This window comes from Chroicocephalus ridibundus, chromosome 3, assembly GCF_963924245.1.
Source record: "Chroicocephalus ridibundus chromosome 3, bChrRid1.1, whole genome shotgun sequence".
Lineage (NCBI taxonomy): Eukaryota > Metazoa > Chordata > Aves > Charadriiformes > Laridae > Chroicocephalus > Chroicocephalus ridibundus.
The window spans coordinates 118,467,923-118,485,375 of NC_086286.1; the positions used below are offsets into that span (position 1 = coordinate 118,467,923).

The 17,453-nt window shown below is 45.6% G+C and overlaps 1 protein-coding gene across 1 annotated transcript; it reads left to right on the plus strand.

The window, feature by feature from the left end:
* The first annotated feature begins 808 nt into the window (after positions 1–808).
* LOC134513991 (b(0,+)-type amino acid transporter 1-like) lies at positions 809–13,658 on the plus strand. The gene is made up of 6 exons (XM_063331242.1): positions 809–1,574; positions 3,167–3,300; positions 6,173–6,302; positions 8,269–8,393; positions 8,832–8,919; positions 10,787–13,658. The coding sequence occupies exons 1-6, from the start codon at positions 831–833 to the stop codon at positions 11,018–11,020; spliced, it is 1,455 nt and encodes a 484-aa protein (XP_063187312.1). The 5' UTR covers positions 809–830; the 3' UTR covers positions 11,021–13,658.
* The last annotated feature ends 3,795 nt before the right edge of the window (positions 13,659–17,453 follow it).

Below are 17,453 nucleotides of genomic sequence, written 5' to 3' on the forward strand. Positions count from 1 at the left end.
TTCTACATGTTAGATATCTAAGTAGCGGTCAGTGGCATTTGCAAAAGCTTGTACCTCTACATTTGTCTTGGGTGCGTGCTGAAATGTGTTTATGATGAGCAGTGACAAAGTCCTCTGAAGATCATGCACACAGTGAGCATGTGCGTACCCCGTGCACATTGGCAAAAAGGGCCCAATAAAAATGTAATTACCGCCTTTTCATTAATCTCCTGCACCTTCTAAAATTTGAAAAGAAACAGAATTGGCCCCAACCATCGTGCAGAAAAACAGTCTCTGGGCTGTTTATAGCAGAACATTTTGGTGTCTTTGATTAAGACACTGGAAATGTTCCTCATTGAGCAATGCCATAAGCGTGTTGGGTGACGGGTTTGTTTGACCACTTTGTAGTGGGGAATGAAAATACATCTGAGCACTAAAGCAGGTGCTTGAGCATTGACTTTTAATCAAAGAATAAAGTACAGATTTGCACGGGGATTTTGCTTACCTATTCCTCATTTCAGATGCCATTTGAAGCATAATTTAAAGGATAGGACACAGTCCAGTGAGATTCCGAGTGATTCTGAGGCGGTGCCGAATGCTCTCCATTACCATTGCTTGCAAGGAGATTCAAAGGTAATCAGTCTTGGCAGGGTCTGAACCATCATAAATTAACAAGATAAAATGGGTAATGAAAGAATGCAAAACGCGGAAGGTACGTTTGTATTTCTTGACAGTGTTCAGCATGACTTTTGTAATTATTAACTTAACCCTAAAAGCCTGAGATAGTCTTATTCAAATGACTCAGTCTTATTCCACATTTTGTCCTAACAACATCTCCTAGCATTTCCACAATGAGGAAAAGGAAGACAACAGATTCACCTCATTCATACACAGATCTGAGTGAAGGAGAGGAGAAATTAAGACTGAAGCAAGAGGTCGGCCTGATTAGTGGAGTGTCATTAATTGCAGGCACTATGATAGGCTCAGGAATCTTTATGTCCCCTGAGTGGGTGCTACATCACATGGGGAGCCCGGCCAGCAGCCTGCTCATCTGGGCAGCCTGTGGTCTCCTGGCCATGTTTGGAGCCCTGTCGTACGCTGAGCTTGGAACCATAATTAAAGAATCTGGAGGAGAATATATTTACATCTTGAGGATTTTTGGTTCTTTTCCTGCTTTCCTTTTCGCCTACACTTCTGTTATCCTGGTGAGACCAGCTGGTTTGGCAGCTGTCTGTCTGAGCTTCGCTGAATACGCCGTTGCGCCGTTCTACGTGGGATGCTCATCTCCACAGGTTGTCATCAAATGTACAGCTGCTGCCTGCATCCTGCTTTTGACGATCATCAACTGTCTTAACGTGAGGCTGGCGACGTCTGTTATGAACATCTTTACAGCTGCAAAGCTCTTGGCTTTGCTGGTGATCGTGGTGGGCGGAGTGGTGCTGCTTGCCAAGGGACAAACTCGGAGTTTTCAAAATGCTTTTGAAAACACGACTGCAGGTATCGGGGCGGTTGGAGTGGCCTTTTACCAGGGACTGTGGTCCTATGATGGGTGGAACAACCTGAACTATGTAACTGAGGAACTCAAGAAGCCTGAGGTGAGTGAGTGAGATGGGTTTTACTTACTTAATCCTGCTGCTAATATGTTTGATTCTGTCTATGATTGTGTTAAGAGTGGTAATCAAGGGATTAGAGCATTGAAGAAAGACTACTGAGCTTTCCTCCTGGCTTGTTCTGTCGTCTGGGGTAAGACACCTATGGATGTATCCAGAAAGGATAAAAATTAGTCTATAAGCAAAATAACAGCCTACCTACAAGAAAGCACTAAAATACCCCATTGACTCTAAAAGAGCTATTAGGCAGCACTTGGGTGCTTTGGGGATCAAGTTTTGTCTTAATGTTTAGAGGATCTCACTGTAGACATCTAGATTTATGCAGAAAAGCATTCACTGCTATAAACCATACAGGTTCCTTAACACCACGTGTTCCCTAAAAGGCTTGATCCGTAAGGTGTGCATCAAAAACCCACTTAACTCCCCTCATTGCGCGGAGAGGGAGCTTCAGAGCAAGCCAAGCCTCACTGGAGAGGGCACCTAACTCTCTGAATGACCCTTGTCTTCAAAAGTCTGCTTTTTAGGCATTGTTCTGTCCATGCTGTAGGCATTGAAGTAGCTCACTTGCATCTCACATCAGCCCTCTCTGTGCCCTATTACCTCCTTTTACAGATCAGATGCTACAGCAGTGAACGGCCCTTTTTCAGAAAGAGCTGTGTGAGTGCAGAGTGTATGGAGTGTGCTTTCTTCCAGTGCCAGCATGCAAGATTTTACTGATTAAATGGAAATACACAGTTAAATATTAACCTAAATGGCAAGCGACGATCCTCCGGTCAGGTTGCACTCTCTCCCACGGGGCCACGAGCACTGATATTCAGACCCTTGCGGGGTGGAGGCATCAACATAAGGAATTGCTGTGTCTTGTCCTACGGTGGGAATGGGGAATGCAAAAATTGATATTTCAGGTTTTCAGATGTATAGTTCCTCTATGATCACCCTACTAGTTGTTTTTTTTTCCTGTGCTTTCAGCTGCATAAGGCAGTATTTGCTGATTTTATTGAGCCTTAAAATGATCTGTGGTGTTGCAAGATCGCAGCATCCTGTCACTAGAAAAAAAAATGATAAATTCCTTCCTAGAGAAAATCTCCTTTGTGCTGCCTTGCTTGGAATAAACCTGTGGAGGAGTTAAATGTGATGCAACACACAGTGGTACTTCCTCTGTGTCAGTGGGATGTTCATGGGAAGATGCAGCACACCAGGAGACATAACACACTAGTAGCAAATAAATCAGTATCAAAGTAACCAAGAAGCGTGCAACAGACATCTTAGGCAGCTATGAACCAAAGTGGTTTTGAGTAAGATTTGGGGGTTTGGGGTTTTTGGGGGGTTTTTTTTGTATGTTTTTGAAGTGTACTAGCTTTTGAAGTGTACGATCTTACCGTTTGCCTGACATCTTTGGGATACTGGTGTAAAAACCGCGATGTGAATCTGGATGTAAGTCTTGTTCCGTGGAAAAGCTTAGCGAGCAAAGGCGTTTGAATGAGAGACGTGGGTGGTGGCAAAGTCAAAACAAACAAAAAAAGCCCAGTGCAGGCATAAATGTGCTGCATCTAACACTCTTGTCATCCCTTTTCCAGGTGACCCTTCCCAGAGCTGTGATGATTGCCATTCCTTTGGTTACGTGCCTGTATTTGCTGGTAAACGTGAGCTACTTGGCAGCCATGACTCCATCTGAAGTGCTGTCTTCAGGAGCTGTGGCCGTCACCTGGGGGTGAGCTCCGCTTGTGGCAACACAGCCAATGCAGTCCTGTAAAATACGGGTTGTCTCCTGAGTTTCAGGAGGTCCAAGTGCTCTTCCCAGTGGGAATAACGGCACTGCATTGGTCAGGTCAGGAAGACCTGTCAGGCCGTGTTACAGGGGAGCGTGCTGCCAGTCCCCGCTCTGTCACCTGTAGGGCAGTGGATAGCTTTCCCCTGCCAAAGGCCAAGGCTGAGCAGACCCATCTCCAAGGTGCACCCAGGCTGCCAAGATGAGGTGCTCTGCATCACACCCTTTATTCCCCATTCCCATTCATTCCCTCTGAGAACCCGTGGCTCCCCTCCAGCTCATGTTTTTCCCCACGGAAAGTGGCCATAAAAAGGGTTGAAGTGCACACCAGGACCATCTCCCCACAGCCAGTGAAGATGCAGCGAGGGTCCATATCCAGAACTGGGGAGTGGGAGATGCCCCACGTTAGGCATTTCCAGAAGAGTGGAAAGGACAATGTGCTGCCCCACTAATGCAGAGGCAGTGGTTTGGGAGTGAGACAGGAGCCAACTGGATGAATCCTGCCTGCTCGGCCCCTGGAAATTAGACCAGACCAAAGTCTTTTGGTTCAGTTTCTCCATCTGTGAGGAAATGGAAAATGGCACTGATCTCTACAACACCTTTGGGAAGGAGAAGCGTTATACATGGGTTGGGTAGCCTTGGGTAGTTGTATCCTTAAGTTGGCTTGTGCTTTTCCAGAGTTGCACAGAAACTATTTGTACCTTCCATCAACCTAAAGTGTTTGGTGGTATTAAACAGGCTCTGGCAAGCCAAGGATTTTAGGAAGAGAAGGAAGGGACTGTCATGAGAGATGTAGGCACCATCAGCTTCTAGCCAGATGATCTTCCACCAGAACATCCAGCCTTAGTCTAAATATTTCCAAAGACACAGAATCCATGATAGCCCTAAATGAGTCGTCTGGCAGAAACGATGACACGGGGTATCCAGAGATTATGTTGCTGCTTATCCTCTTCCTAAAAAGTCAGCAGCGGCTTTGCTTCCGTGTGCATTTCACAAGATCTCTCCAGTTTGAAGATCTGACTGAGCTCTTGCTCGATGTGTTCTCTAATAGCCTTTCATGTCACTATTAGCAGGAGCTTTTAAAGGTCTAGTGCTTTGTTTGAACAGGTTACAAAGCCTCACTAAGCTGCAGTGTCATGAACTTTCTCTGCCCTTCCTTTCCCATCATTCCTAATTAACAAGTTATTTGTGAGCTTCCTCTTTTTAACACGTCTCCTTTTCCTGCCTGATTAACCTTTTCACACTGAGAGTGCCATTTAAAAAAAAAAACAAACCACCATTGAGCTAGCAACCAGAAAGCTGGGCGCTCAAAAGCCTGGAGGACAGGTAGGTAACCAGAGGCTGAGGAGGGCGCAATGGCTGCGGTTCCCCAGCAAGAGATGCAGCTATTCAGGCCATTAAGGAAGGCTGGGAGGAGTATAAAGAAGCCAGAGGAGGACGTATCACCTTTAAATGCATTTATTCCCCATATAAGAGCAAGACTGCCGGAGAGAAACATTGTTCAGTGATGAGAGGTGCAGCCACAAAAGGAGCTCGTGAAACTCTCCCCAGCATTTCTTCCGTGCCAGTGATTTAACCGCAACTTCAGGTCTCAGTTTGCTTGTAAGAAGCTACTCTCAGTAGCCCCTGTAGTTCATGTTCAGGGTCCAAACAGCAAAGCACCGATCTCATAAATGCAAAAAACACAGTTGCTGAAGATTTTATTATTAATTTTGTGATGCATGTTGCTTTCCCTTGAGATGTTGTGATTATGGAGTTGCACAGTCACAGGAGAGGCCCAGAATCCGTCATTTTGAAAATGGGAAAAATTTTAGTTCTGGTTATTGCAAGTAGCTTAATAATTGAAGCCTGAAGGACCGTGACCCAGATATTAAGCTTCTAAACTACATTTTTGAAATTATTGGTGTAGATGAGCTCCTGCCATTACTTTGGAAAGTTCAGCTCTCGATTTTTGAACGTTTGGGATAGGTGATAGTAAAAGAAGAGTACATATGGCTTAAAGCCCTACAATTCAGATGGAAATATCAACTGTTCTAAAAAAACTTTTGAATTTTGAATTGTTGCCAATTAGGTGAACAGTGTGTTTGTCTGTGTATGTGTGTGTACATGTTTGAGATAATTACCCCAAACACCAGCATTTATTACTCAACTAATATTCTTCATGCTGCTTCATTCCTGAAGACGTGCTTCACTTTTAGGTGAGAAGATTATCACATCTTCCAAATACTTCCCTTGAACTCTATTTGTGACCCTGCTACTTCTTCTGTTATGGAGATGTCCCAGTAAATGTCTGAACGTGTTGTAGAACAAAACTTCTGAAATTCAAACAATGGCTTTGGCTTAAGCCTGATTCCCAGAGTAGCAGAAATACGTGCATATGGGAATAAAGGGTTAAATTCTGATTGGGGAAGAGATTACAACATGGGATATTTCTTCAGGTCTGCTGGGAACAGTTTTTCTGTGATTTCTAAGCTCATATGGTTGGCTGTGATAGCAATACCTCTAGGATTCGCGCCACAGCATCTGTACACAAAAAGGGGATTTTGCCTGTTGCGACAGCTTTGTGCACCATTGCAACGCAGACGGGTGTAGATGTGTGTACACCGGGCAGGAAGAAAAGCTGCCTTTTCTGGACAAGACAAAGTTACTAGCAACTAAATATTGTGGGAACTGAAAGGCGGCTTTAAATCGTTAGAAAAGCTTTGGAAAAAAATTCAGTGAGAGTAACGGAGGGAAGAAACCTGTCTGGTTCTAGGATGAGTATTTGATACACCTACGAGCTGGATGTTATCCTCTGAACTCTTTCCCACCGCAGGGACAAAGTCCTGGGCAGTTGGGCATGGCTCATCTCCCTGTCGGTGGCACTGTCTACGTTTGGGTCATCGAACGGCACGTTCTTCAGCGGAGGCCGCGTGTGCTACATTGCTGCAAGGGAAGGCCATATGGTAAGGACAAAAAAAAAGGGGGTCCGGCTTGTTTTGGGCACTAAAAGAAGAGAGGGAAACACCCTGTATGTTCAGCTGGTAGAGTGATAGCTCTTTGGTGGTTTCTTTCTTGCTCAAAGTCTTTCTTCCTCATCTTTTTCAAATGTAATGCGTATCTTGTCTCCGGACTTTCTTCTTCAACCACGTACTTTCAGAAAGACACATAATCACATCTAGCCTGGATTTTAAGAACAGCTTTGAAATGAGCAACTGAAATGCTGCAGTATTGGAGGACCTAGCATAGGCTCTGGGGTGACCGAGCCAATCTACCGGCCGGGGAGGGGAAGCCTGGCCGTGCTTGCGTGTTGCAAGCTCCCACTTCCCTGCTCCCACTGGGAAGGTAGCCCCGCACTGGCAAGCTGCCTTTGCAGGCAATACCGACTACTCAAGCTGGGGTCAGGGTGTTCCAGCCTTCCCATGGGGTAGTCCACTTCAGATACAGTATAGGTTATCTCTGCTCTTCAAGCTTCATAGCGATTACAAGGTGACGCTGAGCCTTACATCTCCCCTAGTTGGGGTTTTTAATTGGTTTTGTTAGGTGGGGCCAAGTCTGGTAGCCCAACGGAGGTCAGGCTGCTGCAGCTCCATGCTCCCTAGTCCAACCGGTAAGTCCAGCGTGTATTCCCAAAGGCACACACACACGAACACAAGTATGCAACATATATACACACATACATATATATGTATATGTATACGTACATAGGCCACACAGATTTACACACAGACACTCGGCTCACACAAACACTAGCACAAACAGCACCAAGGGCCTCCTCCTGTTCCCCTCTCTGGCCGATCAGGGAATAGCGATAGAGGGAAATATCTGTGTAAACATCTGTATAACCTGGCTCCCTCCAGCAGCTGGGCTCAGACATTCGGTCTGCCCAGTAGCTTCCAGTCTGGATCCCAGTCTCCGCAGTTGCTGGTACCTGGGCGTACAAATCCCCAAGGCTGCTGCTGGTACGGACGCCCTCACTCACAGGCCTCCACGCCTCTCCCTCTCAGGGCTTGGGCTGAGCTGCATTTGTCCTCCTCTGCTTTGAGCAGGCGTGTTGTGTCCCTCCTGGACCTTTCTGCTTCTTTGGTCCTCCCTCCCCACACCATCTGGCTCTCAGGTTTAAAGATCCCACCCCGCAGCAGCCCACTCCTTGTACGTAGGAGGGAATCTTTTATGCGTATGAATGGCCAGGTTGGTGGCCATGACTGGGTTGGTGGCTACTGGTTTTGGTGGTTACTGGTTCCACAGCTTCTCTTACTGATGACAGGCTGCGTCTGCTGTATTGTAGCAACCTCTGTGCTGAGCAGTTCACAGATGGTCTGAATTTGACCGTACCAGACTAAGAGCTGAACGCTTATGCCATTTCTCAGGCACTCAGCTCTAGCAGAAGAAGAACTTCTGCATGATATTTTGGTTGGAAATGAAAAAGAAAAAAAAAAAAGCTATTCTCGTTAAACCTTCCCAATGAACCGAGCAATAGAGAAGCTAGTAATTCTCTCTGTGTTCTGGTTCGTTGCATAAGTGTTTCAGGAGTAGCCCTTGTCTCACGTTCCAGTCAGCCCAAGAGAAGTCAAGGCCCAGAGAGACGTGACAGACGGCAGAAGCACGGGACCATGCACAAGGTCCTGATGATGATCGGGAAAGGTCCGATTTGACTCAGCCTTAGTCTGTCACACTGGTAGTTTGAAAACCTCATCTAGTCTGCCTAAACTGAGCGCATATGATACGAAATCAGTGAGACACAATAAAAATATCCTTGAGGGGGGTTTCCGTGTTTACACTCCTCGGAGTTGAACTCTTACATTATGATGCTTATTTGGTGATTAAGAGTGGCTCTGGCCGCAGGCAGAGCTCCCGCCAGCAGCTGAGGGGGATGAGTAAGGGTGTCTGGGTACGTGATATGATGGTATATTGTTTTGCTTTGGCTTCCAGCCAGACATTCTGTCTATGGCTCATGTGCGATGCCTCACGCCCTCCCCTGCGCTGCTGTTTACATCTGCTATGTCTTTAATAATGATAATATCTGGAAGCTTCACCAGTATCGTGAACTTTTTCAGGTATGTATGAGTAGCGTTCCTCTTTGCATCCCCTGGGCGCCTGGTTTTTGACATTGTTTTGGAAGTATTTCCTTTGAATATTTTTTTGAGCCTGGGCTCTTGCTTTCTAACCAATATTGTGGAGGGGAGGAGGGGAAGAAAGAAAAGGAAGAGCTTAGGATCCAGCATCTTTGCAACACATGAATGCTTCTGTCACTATATACTTAACTGGCTGTGATTCATTCTCATATTGAAATGAATCTATAATATTCAGATCATTCTAAAGTTCTCGTTGTGCTGGAAAAGAAATAAATGGAAGAACTGCTAAATTTATATCAATATTCTCCCTTTTAATTGGAGATATGAACATCTGGGATCTGCAAGGCAGGTCTGATATTCCTGGAAGATCTCACCCCAAATGTAATGCTGCTTTTTTTTTTCTTTTTCTTTTCCTTCCAGTTTTATAGCATGGTTTTTCTATGGCATGACTATTTCTGGTCTCCTGTATTTAAAAATCAAGAAACCAGAACTGCCAAGATCTTACAAGGTGAGGTAATCACATAAAATCCCAAAACCCTTTTCCAATATTGCCCAAATAACTGAGAGTACGTTATGAGGAAAGAGCGAGCACCAGGGCTGGTTGCTTACAGATTTAGCGTGCTTGTCCTTTTTTTTGTTTCACATTTTGTCTCGGCAAAGTCAATGAGGGGCAAGATAGTGTGAATATATAGGCATAAATCAAGGTTGAATTCTCTGTCTTGATAAGCTAATAATGCACTGCCCCCTCACTGTGGAAAATATGTCTGCCATGCCCTCTTTTTTTTCTAAGACGTTTAAGAGGAAAATGAAGGATGATTCTGATCAACAATGCAATCACCCGTATATGCTCTCAGAGCTTGGTCACACTCCTCAGAGGACAGCCCAGGTGTAAGAACCTCACGGAGGACAGAACAGTCAGCCAGAATGCCCCAAGTCCTTTCAGATGGCCAGGGGAGAGGTTTGTCCCCCACAAAACAGCGAAGTGGAAGGAGATGAGGAGTTGCCTGTTCTTCCCCCTGGTGCCATAAGCGAGTTGAGCTGCAGCGCTTCCTCCGTGACTGGGGGAAATGTTTTTACAGAAAAGATCCCAGGAACAGGAGACCCACAAGACCGTGAATGCAGGACAGTGACTTTTCCCTGAGAGAAGCTGAATGAACATCCTGGTTTTCATGGGGTTCCTCCGGGAGACGGACGACATGCTGACACTGCCAGGCTGTGCAAAGCAATAGCGGGTGTCCCGTGGGGCTTAGCATGAAGGAGAAGAGCAGTGCTCTATTAAGTTTTCCAGTCACTGGCTTCTGTGGCTGTGTCCTGAAATTAGGATGCTGCATGAAGATGTTCACACAACTGATTGGCTGAATAGGCTTTAAGGAAAAGAAACTCTGCTTCTGCAATAGTGTTTCATACACTGCATACAACTCCCACGGTCCTCCAGGCCAGTCCCGTGAGGATGTCAGCCTGCTGCAGCCTTTGGCTCAATGGCCTCCAATTATTCCCTTAACTAGAAGCAGCTCATGTCTGAAGGTTCCAGGTCAACTGACAATGTATGGCTGATGTCCTGCAGAATCTGCATGCGCATTGCAGGTTTATATTTGAGGGTAAGATTTCCCTTGGTTTGAAAACAACCATTTTTATTAGCATTGTGCCAAAAGTGTTAGAAGACAGTGGGGAGGGAGCAGAGTGGAGCACCCCACTAAGGCAGATGAAGCCAATGGCAGATCTTCTCCGTGCTCTCACAGGTAACCATGAAAAACATTTCCTTTGGTCTATATCAGTGCCCTTGTGCTGGACAAAAGGCACAAAAGTAAAAATTGGAAAATTCCAGATAAAGCGTTCAGTTTTTCATCTTGTGAGATCATTTTGTGTTATGCATTCACGTGCCTTTGAGGGAGGCTGCCTTCAAATTTAAATGCTTTATGACTAGGCTTACAGAAAAAAGCCTTTGAGGTTGCCTGTCCACCTATCTGTCAACACATGAATAAACCTTTTTGCCCAAGGGAGTTAAGGTTCAGTTATGTGATTTGTGCATGTTGCTGCGTGGTTTGTCCACAGCTCAGCTTTTGGACGGAAGGTAGTAGGAAAAGCAAGAACAAACCTGGCACTAAAAACAGTAGTTTGCGTCTTCAGGCCTAGGAGGGCAGGGAAGACCAGGGGTTAGGGTGTGTGGCAGTGGTCTAGCTCTTGCAGGGATTTTCAACCTTGGAGCGGGGGTGGTCTGGGAAACAGGATGTCTGGATTAATTGGAATGTCTAGATAATACCTCAGGTTGCAGCAGGATTTAATCTAAAAAGCCTTCTTCAGAAGTTTCAGGGTTGTCCAGACTCAGACTGGCCCAGGATTATGTGAGTCTTCACGCTGTTTTTTTGCTTTCACAGGTCCCAATTATCATCCCCATAATCGTGTTGATGGCAGCTGTGTACCTGGTGTTAGCTCCCATCATTGACCAACCCCAAATTGAGATCCTGTACATCGTCCTGTTCATTTTCAGTGGCGTCATCCTTTATTTCCCACTGGTTCGCTACAAGTGCCACCCTCGCTTTTTACAGAAAGTCACTTTACATCTCCAGTTGTTCCTGGAAGTTGCTCCGACCACCAGGGATGCAAACTGAGATATCGTCCTCCTGGCATATGGCTGCCCGCCCCTCATGGTTTATCCCAGCACCTTGGTTTTCAAGGCTTAGAAAATATTTTTCTGTAAGGGAGAATGAGTAGAATGAAAGTGTCCCTAAAATGTCTAGCTGAGAGGGACTACAGCCATGACTCCTCATGTTTCCTTAAAATTCTGGGGACATGTTTTTCTCATTTTCAGCTCTGCCGTGGCAGATTACATACAGATTCCAAAGGAATATGTGCTTTTGAATTTTCCATCCGAAGAAGAGCTGTTCCTCAAAATCTTAGCTCTTAAATTTCAAGGCAACCGTCAACAAAAGGCTGACAATGAAATATTATCCCTATAGCACGCTGTGACCCTAAGCCATTCTTGGCAATGCCTTTAATTATTTCCACCTAGTTCTGCCCATTGTGATTGCAGAGCTTCTGAAATAAAGAAAGCGTGGGCACACCATGTTCATGACAAAAAACCCCACCTTTTCCACTCAGTTGTTCACTCTGGGAGTGTGCTTTTCCCTTGCTCCTTCCAGTCCCAGGTGCACAATCACAACAGTCCTTTCTCTGTCTCAGTACATGGTTCCACCACATTTCAGCCCAAATTATCCTACACCTCCTGCAGAAAAACTTCTGACGTGAGACGAGAAGTACTTTAAAGCTCTGTTTACTCAGTTGAGAATGCACTTGTCATCTGGGATCCATCCATTCATGATGAGGACACAGGCAATGTCACTTAAGTACTGACAGTCACCCAGTATCCTTCCTGTAATTCCCCCAAAGACAAATAATTTTGCTTGTGACAAAGTAAGCGAAAAAAATAATCTACAGCACATGTGCCAGAAAGATACTCTCTTTGTGAATTAAAGAAGCCACATACTGGGCTACGTCAGCAGAAGTGTGGCCAGCAGATCAAGGAAATACTCCGTCTCTTTGGACTCAACAGTAGTGAAGACACCTGAAATACTGTGTCCAGTATTCAAGAGGGAGTTCAAGAGGGAGTTGTGCTGTTCAAGAGGGAGTTGTGAAGACAACAGAGCCAGGCTCTTGTTGAGGGCGGCAACTAGGGGCAACAGGCACAAATTGTGGCTTGAGATGTTCGGGCTGGACTTCAGGAAAATGTCTTCTCCATGAGGGCAGTGCAGCGTTGGAGCAGTGTGCAGGAAGGTGGTGAGATCTCAGCTCTTGTACATGTTCCACCACAGCCATTTCCACTAATTTCCATGATTCTAAAGGCACAGCACAAAAAAAGTCATGGGCTGTGCTCTGCCCACACCTGACACACTGCAGTCGCTGTTGTTTCCCATTACCTTGAGGCTCAACCCTTTTCCTCTTGTTCTAGGGGAAAAAGAAACATTGTATGCTGGTTTCTTTCCATTTGTCCAGATTGTTCCTGGATTAGTCATAGGCTAAAAAGGTCTAGGTGTTAGTCCCAAAAATGTCTTGTTGTGTCTCAAAGTACTGAGTGTTACTCAGGTCAACTTTCTGTCAGCATTTCTTCTGCAGATCTGTACCTAACACTGCGTTCCTGGAACAGGGTCACTTGATCCTCCAGACCTCTTCCAGCCCATCTCAGAGCCATGTTTCTGATTACAATCTCATTCTGTAATGCCGCCCCTCCAGTTCCTATGAGGGACGATACCAGCAGCTACAGAGAAAGACAAGAGTCTTTTCTAAGTGTTAGGTATGATAAAGGTATGATAATGGGACCGGCTGTTGCTGCTCATCTTCTAAATCCTTAGCTTAAACAGTGTTTAGGAGAATTTCTTTCCACTGCTTTTTACTGGAGTTGTCAACAAAGGCCAATGAAGGAACAGTTTGCCCCCTTAATCCTATGACTAGGCAAAATTTTTGGGATGCCACCTTGTCTTCCCTGATGGTGAGGGTATACTTAAAGGACTGATGAGCTCAGGAGCTCTAGGTTAACTTCCCACCGCTGCCCTAGGCACTGCCTGGGCTCTTCATCTGTTGTCAGGCAAGCTTCTTAAAGGAGCTACATCTCAGCTACTTATCTAAAAATGAGGCTAATATTATGTCTGATTATATTTTTTTGGGAACAGTCTCTGTTTCCTACATGTATTTATGGAGCCTACCACATGGAACTGTGCTCTTTTGGCGATCTACAGTCCATATCCAAAAAGTGGGAATTTAAGGCTTATTTCAAGGTTAGACATGTGCAATACTTGTGGCTTAAGCTACCTATCCCTGTGTACCTAAGTACAATCTGGGTAGGTATTGTGTGCCCTTAATTCTTGTAGAGCAGGAGTTATTGCCACTGTTTTATATTATGGGTGTAGTACACTACAGATGATGAGGAGATGAAAGGATTAAGTGGCTTGATCAAAGTCACCCAGGAAATGTGTGGAAAATGTGACTGTTTCTTCCAAGGTGGAGTCAAGCATCTTATCATGTAGTCCATCCTTTCTCCCTGTGCACCTCTGACATATGAGCAATAACAATGAACACAAAAAGACTTAACACTTTGCATAAGTAGCCTTTATATGTTATTCGTTTGTGTATGGATACAGGGGAGCTGAAAAGCTGCAAGTATCATAAATTGCACCCATCTCATTTTCCATAGATATTGTAACAAGATGTTCTTTTTATTTATGTTGCCTAGGGTTTGCATGCGCAAGTGTTCATAATGCCAAAACGAGATGCTGAAAGCTCAGAGAATGGCAAGATAATTACAATAAAATGGACATTAAAATGAAGTGAATTGACGTGGTTGTTGCTGTTTTTCATCCAAGGAAAACAATTCCATATAAATTTTACTGCATGAACATAAACAATCAGCATCAGGCTCATCTCTCCTTGCATGAAAGGTTTAACTACATGCGTGGGTGCTTATATGTGCGTACACTCATTTTTCAAAATGATTGCTTATCTGTTTCAACCCCAGCATATGCAAATCAGAATCTCTCTTTCCGTCATCAGACATTTGCAGTAGAAGCGTCAGGAAGAGGCAGCGTGTCCTCACTGTTCATCGCTACGGCACAGAAACAAACACGACGGTGGGCAGAGCTCTATAGCTGCCACCATGTCTACAGGTTGTGCTGTAAGATCATGTTGGTCTTCTCTGCTTCCGAAGCTCCAGATCCCTCTGACCTGTGCTTTGCCCCTTCCTTTGTGGGCTCTGAGGAAAACGGGACTATCAGCATTTCCCTCAAGGTAATCAAAAGGTCTGTACTTCACCTCAAGACCCTGAGTATAGTTGAATCTCAGTGCTTCGGCTGGCAACCTGCAACCACCAGTCAGGGGTGTTACCTCGATGCACAGCGCTGAATGTCTTTTCATGAATTCCTCAGAAGCATCAGAAATGGACTACACCTAGAGACAGTCAAGGATGGTCCAGTGTGTGAGAGGGTACAGAAAATCCTCCTCTGGTGGTTTTCTGATAAGCCTTGCTCATATGCCCAAATTGAAGTAATTGTCATCATTTGTGGTTGAGGAGAAATTTCCCCTTGGGTGAGACAGAACAGAATCCATAATGATTTTAATTTTCCTCTGTTGCAGAAACACAGTTCACCTGCTTGGACTGGCTGGGTTTATCTCATCAGTTCACTGCTAGTGCAGAGGGCTTGGCATTCAGTCTCTCCTGCCCTTTCCTGGGACACAGAGAGTAATCAAGGCCTCACTGGAGCCTCTCAGCAGTGCTAACTTGCTCTCCAGGTCATCAGACTGAGGGGACTGTAGAGCTTCTGTTTTCAGAGATGAAATAAATACAGCCAACTCTGGGAATCCTAGACCATTAAAGCGTGCGTTGGAACCGACCTCTGGAAGTCTCTCATCCAAATCCCTGCTTGGAGCAGGACTATTCCCCACGCTAGATTAGGTACCTGTGGCTCTATCTCACCATGTCTTGGCAAAAACCAAGCATGGAGACCCCACCATCTCTCTGCACTGCCCTCCTGATAAAGAAATTTTCCGTAAATCCAGTCTGAACCTCTCAGGCTGCAGTTTGTGGCTGTTGCCCTTCACTGTATCATCTCCTACTGGCAAAGAAGTTGTCTCCATCATTTTTTTAACTCTGCTTCATGGATCTGTAGGTTGCTCTTTGATTGGCTCTTATCCTTTTTGCCAGACTCAACAAGCCCAACTCCCTCAGCTTCTTCATGTAGGTGACGTGCGCTAGGCCTCTAACCGCCTTGGGAACTCTCTGCTGGACCCTCCTCAGTTCCTCCCTTTCCTTTTTGAACTTGGGAGGGGTCAGAAAGTTGGATGCAACATTCCAAGTGTGCCCTTACAGCTGTCGAGTCTACAGGGACACTGATGTCCCTTGATCTGCTGACTGTACTTCTCCTAATGTAGGCCACTATGCGTAACCCCAGCTTCTTTCAGACAGTCAGCTCCCAGCCTGTGCTGGCACATGGGCTTATTCCACCCCAGATGCAGGACTCATGCTTCTCATTGCTGAACTGCAGGATGCACCCGCTGGACTAATCCTCAAGTTTCTCCAGGTGCCTCTGAATCAAAGTTCCACCTAATTTAGTACCACCCGCAAATTTGCCGAGAGCACATTTTGTCACATCATCCAGGTTGTCCATGAAGACACTGAACATCGTTGGCACCAGGTTCAACTCTTATGGTACTTATTACCAGCTGCTGACCAGATGTCAAGTCACTGATGTAGCCTTAGTGATGTAAAGGTGATGTAAAGGTGATGTAAAGGTGATGTAAAGGTACACACCTCTGAGAGATTCAGCTGAGTGGAAGGCAATGGCAAACCCTTATTTTAGAATTGTAGAATGTGTTGGGTTGGAAGGGACCCTTAAAGGTCATCTAGTCCAACCCCCCTGCAGTCAGCAGGGACATCTTCAACTAGATCAGGTTGCTCAGAGCCTCATCCAGCCTGGCCTTGGATGTCTCCAGGGATGGGGCCTCCACCACCTCTCTGGGCAACCTGTTCCAGTGTCTCACCACCCTCATTGTAAAGAACATTCATCCTAATGTCTATAACGTTTTATACAGTTGGTGCTTCTATAACGTTTTATACAGTTGGTGCTAGTATTAGAAACTTTGGATAGGCTGTGATAAATCTACCCGTCAGGATGCCTCAGTCTGGCAGTTTACAGGGATCAGTACCTTGCACTTTATCATTTGTTGACTAGTTCATTGAATATCACCAGGGTCTTTGTGTAGGTGACTCATTCCTCATGAAGGAATGATTTTTGCTAAAAAAGGATGCAGACCCAGGGTCATAAAATAAATGGGTGGTCTTAGGTTTGAGAACTAGCAGTGAGACTAACGGGTAGTGAAATCGCCCATCTGTTTTTAGACTTGAGCTACCATGGCGGATTTGTCCTCAGAGGCGGTGAACCCTACGGGTTGAGTGTCTGGCAGATAAATGATCATCTTTTACTTCTAAAGACTGGTCATTAATTCCTATTGTTTAATTTCATGGACTATGCCCTGGTTTTCATGCAGTGAGATGACAGGCAATGGGGGAGCTGAGAAAAGGGAAAATAAGAAGTAGACTGAAAGAGAATTCCTATATGTGCAAGTCTTGGCTTGTGTGTCTGAATTACCTGTGTAAAATCCAGACACGGACAACACCTAAGCAGCAAAGACAGTTGCCCAGAAGTTCAGAAATGCCAGAATAGAAGTTGTTTGTTCAGCAGCGATTCCTTTCCTTTCTGTTTGTACGTTCTGGGCCTATCTTTTAGTGTGTAATCTATTTTTTCCACAGCACATCTGTGTCATTAATGGACAAAGTAGGGCAACAGTTCAGTATTTTGCCTTTTCCCGTTGCTTGGTCTGTGGCTGCCGTACTTCATCGACAGGTCACGATTCCTCTGAAGGGATGGCTGCGGAATGAACACAAATTTTCAGCATTAGGTACGAGGCCTGGCACAAGGGGCATCGCCACAGCCCCCTTGCTCCCAACTCCTGAATTGGGGATTGAGAGCTGCCCCCGGGATCTCTCAGAGCATTGGTCCTACTGTCCCCCCTTTGCTGTGGCCTTACTCCGGGGCTCTGCATGCTCAGCTTTCCACTCGCATCCCACCCTGGTTTAGAGGAGGCTGATGAGACTTGAGCCTTGCTGAGCTGTTGTGAAGCTTAGTTCATTCATGTTTGTAAATAAAAGGAAATCATCTTACTGAAGAGGAAGCAGGAGGGTCAAATGATGCTGATGATAGTCTTCTTTCTCCTTAGGCCAAGCAGCCCCTTTTACCTATAGTGTATGTTAAGCGTGTAGAGCCTGCAGAAAATCCACAGGGTTCCATTCCTGAAGGGCCACTCCTGTCAGTGATAGCAGCTGAGCCACCACCAGCCACATCCATCCAAGGGTGGACGTCAGTCCATCAGGGACACGTGGGCACCTTGCAGGCAGGAGCCATGCCTCGTGCACAGCAAGACAGTGGAGAGGAGGTTGGAATGTGAAGTGTACGTCCAGGTGATGCTGCAAAATACCCCCAGGATCGGGATCCTCGACAC